This window comes from Equus asinus, chromosome X (assembly GCF_041296235.1).
Source record: "Equus asinus isolate D_3611 breed Donkey chromosome X, EquAss-T2T_v2, whole genome shotgun sequence".
In the NCBI taxonomy this organism is placed as follows: Eukaryota; Metazoa; Chordata; class Mammalia; order Perissodactyla; family Equidae; genus Equus; species Equus asinus.
The window spans coordinates 70,721,626-70,727,703 of NC_091820.1; the positions used below are offsets into that span (position 1 = coordinate 70,721,626).

The 6,078-nt window shown below is 40.1% G+C and overlaps 1 protein-coding gene across 1 annotated transcript; it reads left to right on the plus strand.

Annotated features, from left to right (window-relative positions):
* Positions 1 to 3,194: 3,194 nt before the first annotated feature.
* On the plus strand, positions 3,195 to 5,552 carry LOC106846295 (polyadenylate-binding protein 1-like). The gene is given in 4 exon segments (XM_070501763.1): positions 3,195 to 3,544; positions 3,744 to 3,980; positions 3,982 to 4,713; positions 4,715 to 5,552. Coding segments are annotated over 4 exon segments (2,157 nt in total).
* The last annotated feature ends 526 nt before the right edge of the window (positions 5,553 to 6,078 follow it).

Sequence of the window (6,078 nt, forward strand, 5' to 3'; positions counted from 1 at the left end):
AAGTTAGAGGAGAACCAGAAAATTACATTTCTGGTTTCCAGCCCAGTAAACTTGACTTCTATGGAAAAATTTTAGCTAATTCAGTGGTGCTCATTCACATTCTGAACTTAAAAGAATCTTTATATCCCTAAAAAAAGTACTCTAGATTGTATAGTTTTAGCTAAAAATGTAAACATGTATTTTAGCAATTAGTTTTTCTAATTAAAACTATTAACTGGTCCTTCTCAGTGTACAGATCTGAGAGCTTGTTATTAAATTATTTTCCTCACTTTGGAACTTATTATGCATCAGGCTTGGAATGTTATTAATTCCAATCATTTTGAAGAGATTTGCTTGTAATATGTAAATATTGATGGCCATAGCACAGAGCAGTCCAGGAGGAAATGGCAAAAAAAAAAACCACAACCAAAATTCAAAGAAGACGTTATTTCTCACTAGGCCGTGATATTGCAAGTGTGGTGTTACAAAAACACATAGGTAAGGGGCTGGCCCGGTGGCGTAGCAGTTAAGTTTGCACGTTCCACTTCGGTGGCCTGGGGTTCGCTGGTTTGGATCCTGGGTGTGGACCTACGCACCGCTTGGCAAGCCGTGCTATGGCAGGCGTCCCACATGTAAAAAAAGTAGAGGAAGATGGGCACGAATGTTAGCTCAGGGCCAGTCTTCCTCAGAAAAGAGAGGAGGATTGGCGGCAGATGTTAGCTCAGGGCTAATCTTCCTCAAAAAAAAAAAAAACACACACACACACACATAGGTAAAAAAAAACCTGATATCATCAGAAAAATATTTTCCAAATCTATCTTTATGAAAAATATTTAGAAAAGAGGAGGAGGAACCAACTCAAGTGTATATAAATCTCAATTATTATAAAAACAATTTTTACTAACCTGAAACTAATGTCTTATACTTTGGACTTTAAAATTTCTGCCATTTTACAATAGAAATGGCCTGAAAACATTCCATCTTTCCAAGTCATGATGAATGAGCTTCTATTAAAAGTAGCTAAAAGAGGAGAATCCACTAATGTATTTTATACAGTCACTGATCAGTTACTGACAGGTAATATTTCATTTTCTTTAGGACTTTAAGACATGTTGTGTACCTAACAACAACAGCGTGTGTGATAGCACATCTATCATTACATGCATCACAAAAGCAACAAAGACATAGATTCGTTTCTGCCTGTTAAAGTCTAATTATTTGTAAAATCATTACTTGGCACTGTAACAAATTGACACAATGAAGTTAATGATCCTCAAAATACTAAAACTTGCAACGTGTTTTTTGCTTACTACATTCCTAAACTTTAGTCAACGTTTAGTGGTGTGGATGACATCATATGGAGGACACTAGGCTAAATTTCTTTGCTAAGTGACAGTAATGCCACTACTATTATTCATGCAAGGTGTTTATATATCTCTTAATTAAAACAATGCTGTTAGGTGAGAGTTCACTTTCATTACATTGCTAAACCTTACTGATAATATAGCTTCATGGATAATTACAGTATAAATTATAAACAAGGGTATTATCTTGGCATAGAAAAAGAATGCTAGTTTATTGAGAAATATTATGAAGTAGAATTTTTAAAAGTTCATTTAGAGACAATATTAATTTTAAAAAGACACCAAAGCTAAATCTGATACTAAAATACACAAAGTATCTTTTATACAAAGTACATATTTGGCTTAATCCCAGAAGGTATAGCATCTTGCCACATGTATTTACTGTGCTTGGGGTTTCAAAATACTCTTTCAAAGCTCAGCAGCTCTACAATTGATCAGAAAGCATCCGATCTTAACAAATGTCCTAGAATTTACATGTGAATAATCTGCTCAATTGTATGCAATAGATATATTTGAAAACAGTTTTGAAGTTTTGCACAGTGCCGAGTATATTAGTAGTGTTAATGAACACTAGATTACCTTAGAATCTTAGATTTCTTCCAGTATCTGTGGTACTGTTGTTTCAAGTCCCACAGAGGTTTAAATAATTTGAAATTTATAGTAACAGGTCATATAAAGAGAAAAGCAAACCTTTTTCCCTATTACAGGAAGGCAATGTGAAGTAGAAACAAAGTATGTGTGTCAGACTGCCTGGGTTCAAATTCTAGGATTGACACTTACTAGCTAGTACAATCTGGTCAAGTTACTTAACATTCCTGTATCTCGGCTTCTTTACATGTAAAACAGCAATGAAAATACCAACTTCATAAGGTTGTTGTATACATTAAATGAATTAATACAATCAAGTCACTGAATAAATGTTAGCTTTATTTTACTACTCTGCCCTACAATTTGCAAATATTCTTTTGCATAAACCTTTTAGATAAGACAAAATAAAATATAGGAAGAGCTGTAGAGTGAGAAAAAAATTTCTCTATTTTGTCACATGGAGGTTATATTCAGAAGTAACCAGAAGAGAACATAATTCCTCTTTACAGTTCAGGAAATTATTCGGGAATTATTGCTGATTTCCTAAACTTGGGTCTAAGGTCCATTCCCCTTTGACACATATGGTACAGGAATTCCTCAAACAGGATGGTCCGTGAGTAGTTTGGATTTTGGAATGCATGTGAGTAGTCTGGAATTCATCGTAATTCTCCTTGTCCCCCCCAATTCTTTATCAATTTTTCTATGTGAAAAAGTAATAGTACATCCACAAATTTCCATCGTTCTAGGCCAAGAATAGAGTGTTCTTTCATTTTGCTCTAAACATGAATTTTCCTACTGATATTTCAATTCTTGAAGATTTTATTAGTCCTGAAAATTATCCTACCTCAGATATGCAAGAAAACCTAAGGTTTAAGCTGCTGGCATTTATTCTAAAGTAAAATTTTAATACCAAAGATAGCAGTAACAGGCCTAAAGAAATTTGACGCTGTCACAGGAAATAGTGAACTCTGCATTTCATTGGATTACTGTTAAACACGTAGATTTGAAACAATTTTTAAAACCCCTTGAAACCTAAGTACCTTCATGCTGTCAGAGCAGCGACACCACACTAAGAATTTTCTTAACATCGCCCTTTCCTCCCCAGCATGGCCCCAAAAAGAAGCCTTAAAGAGAAAATTTTCACTCCCTCTCTTACTCTCTCTCTCTCTCTCTCTCTCTCTCTCTGTCTGTCTCTCTCTTTCTCTCTCTCTCTCACACACACACACACACACAGACAATGGCGGGAGGAGAGGGGAGGAGGCGATGGCGAGGAGGGGAGAAGTGGAGAAGGGGAGCGGGGGAGTTAGGGATACGAAAAAGCGAAGCAAGTCAGGAAAAGACAAGACCACGAAGCACCTGCTCGTCCCCGCCTGGAGACTGACTTTCTTGCCTCCACGCAGCCCGCGGAACAGACGGCCCCGCCACCCCGGGCGCCTAAGATGGCCGAGCCGACGCACTTCTCCCAGTCGCGCCGGGCCGGCCACGCGTCAGGGGTCCCCGCACGGCGCCCTCCCCCGGCCCGGGGCGCCCGCGCGCCCGACGGCGGACGAGCGCGAACTGCATCACAGTTCGGCACGCTGGGCCTCCGCGGGCAATGTCCGCGGGCAACGTGCGTGACTCGCCGTCACCTGCGGCCCACAGGCTCAGTTTCCGCTGGCTGCGCTCCGTCTGCGACAGCGGTGACGGCCTAGGCGGAGCACCCCTGGCCTCCGTTCCTCCTTTGATTGACTCTGATTGACTCTCTCCCACTGAGAGAGGTTCAGCCCTGGCGCCAGGCCCGGATCTCGCTCAAGACCGAGCTTCAAGATGAAGGCTTCCGTTCCCCGCTCCGAAATGTCCTCACTCTGTCGGATACCTGCACCCCGAAGTGGACGAGGCAATGCTGTATGAGAAATTCAGCACCATCGGGCCGATCCTGTCCATCAGATTCTGCCTTGACCAGCCCTCGCGCTGCTCTCTGGGCTACGAATACTTGAACTTCTCGCTGCAGGCCGATACCGAGTGCGCTCTGAGCACTATGAACTTGGATATTATCAATGGCAAGCCACTCTATTAGGAGGTCTCAGCGTGATCCGTCACTTCGTGAGAGTGGAGTGAGCAATATATTCGTCAAAAATCTTGCCAAGTCTATTGATACATTTTCTGTCTTTGGAAACATTCTTTCTCGTAAAGTAGTAACCAATGAAAATGGATCCAGGGGTTTCGGGTTTGTGCATTTTGAGAAATCGGAAGCCGCTACAAGAGCAGTGGCGAAGATGGGTGGAATTCTGCTGACAGGGAGCCGAGTTTTTGTTGGGCAGTTTAAACCTCGCAAAGAAAGGGAAACAGAACTTAGAGCAAAAGCAAACATGTTTACGAATGTTTACATCAAGAATTTTGGAGATGATATAGATGATAAATGTCTTAAAGAGGTTTTTGGTGAGTTTAGTTCTGTATTAAGTGTGAGAGCTATGACTGATGAAAGTGGAAAATCCAAAGGCTTTGGATTTGTGAGTTTTGAAGATGCCCAGAAAGCCATCGAAGGAATGAACGGAAAAGTCCTTAATGGAAATCGAGTTTATGTTGGTAAAGCACAGAACAAAGTAGAGAGACTATCTGAATTAAAACACAAGTTTGAGCAAATGAAACCGGGTAAACTCACCAGGTGCAACGGTGCTAATGTTTATGTGAAGAATCTTGAAGATGATATTGATGATAAAGGACTGAGAAGAGAATTTCCCCTCTTTGGCGCAATCACAAGTGCCAGGGTCATGATAGAGCGAGGCTGCAGCACAGGCTTTGGCGTTTTGCTACGCATCTGAGGAAGCTAAGGAAGCCATCATGTCAATGAATGGAAAAACCGTGATCACCCAACCAGTGCATGTGGCTGTTGCACAAGGCGAGGTGGAGTGCCAGGCTCTCCTCACCCAGAACCATATGGAGAGAAGGGCAGCTGTGGGACATGGAGGTAATCCTAGACTCAACTCAGAAGCCTCCTCAAGTAACTTCATGCCAATTCTTCCTCAGCCTCAATGTGGAAGTGCAGATCTCAGCAAACCTGTGGTTAGGGCCAAACCTCATCCATCTCAGAATATGCGTTATGTTATCCACTCAGCAGCAGCAGTAGCACCTAAGCCATCATTCAACACCTTCAGACCACCACAAGTGCCCGCAGTCAAGTCACCCTATCATATCACCAATACAGCAACCCAGACCAAGACTGTTCACCCTCAAACTTCTGCCTCAGGATCCCATGCAAATCAAAGATTCAAAAAAGTTGCACGTGTTTGCAGCCATTTAAAATTTAAAGTAGGAAGGCCAGTATCCATCCAGAAGCCTGTCCACATTTGTACGCAAGGTCATGATATGTCAAATATATCTGTGTTGGCATCAGCTACTACTCAGGAGAAAATCTTGTATAAAAAGCTGGTTCCTCTGGTTCTATCCATTCAGCCAACTCCAGCTGGAGAAATCTCTCGCATACTATTGGAGGTGGATGACGCTGAAATTCTTTATATGCTCAAGTATAGCGAGTCTCTCTGTGCCAAGGTTTATGAAGGCATCCTCATTCTGCAGTCCAACCAAGCTCAAGATACTGCCCTGAAAGCTACTAACAGCACTCCCAGTATTCAATGTGTATAAGATGAAACTCCTGCTTGTAGAAATGAAAGTTCCAAACAATTAAAAACATGAACATTGGAGAAAATGATGAGAATAAAAAAATTTTTTAAAGAAAAATAAATTTAAACTTTGCCAAAAAAATGTCAAGTTTTGTTACTGGTATTTGATTATTTACTGTTTAAAAATAAATACGAATAAAACAGTAAAATAAACAGAAAAAAGGGGAAAGAAAAATAATTAAAATGTAGTATTTTCAAAGGATTTAGTAAGAGTAAGGCAAAATTACACAGAAAACAATAATTTAAATCAGTTTTTACTTTTAGTATTTTTACTGTAAACAGTGCAAAATGACACCAGTATTTCACATTCCAGAATTGCGGTAGTTGGATTTTACTCAGCAGTTCCTCAGTAATTCCATAAAGAAATGTAATTTGGATTTTAAAATTCTTATTTGGTAAAAAATTAACAGAAGTTAAAAATATGAAAGACCTAATAACTACAAATACCAGATTATTTCATAAATAGCTTCATAAAATATTACAGTATA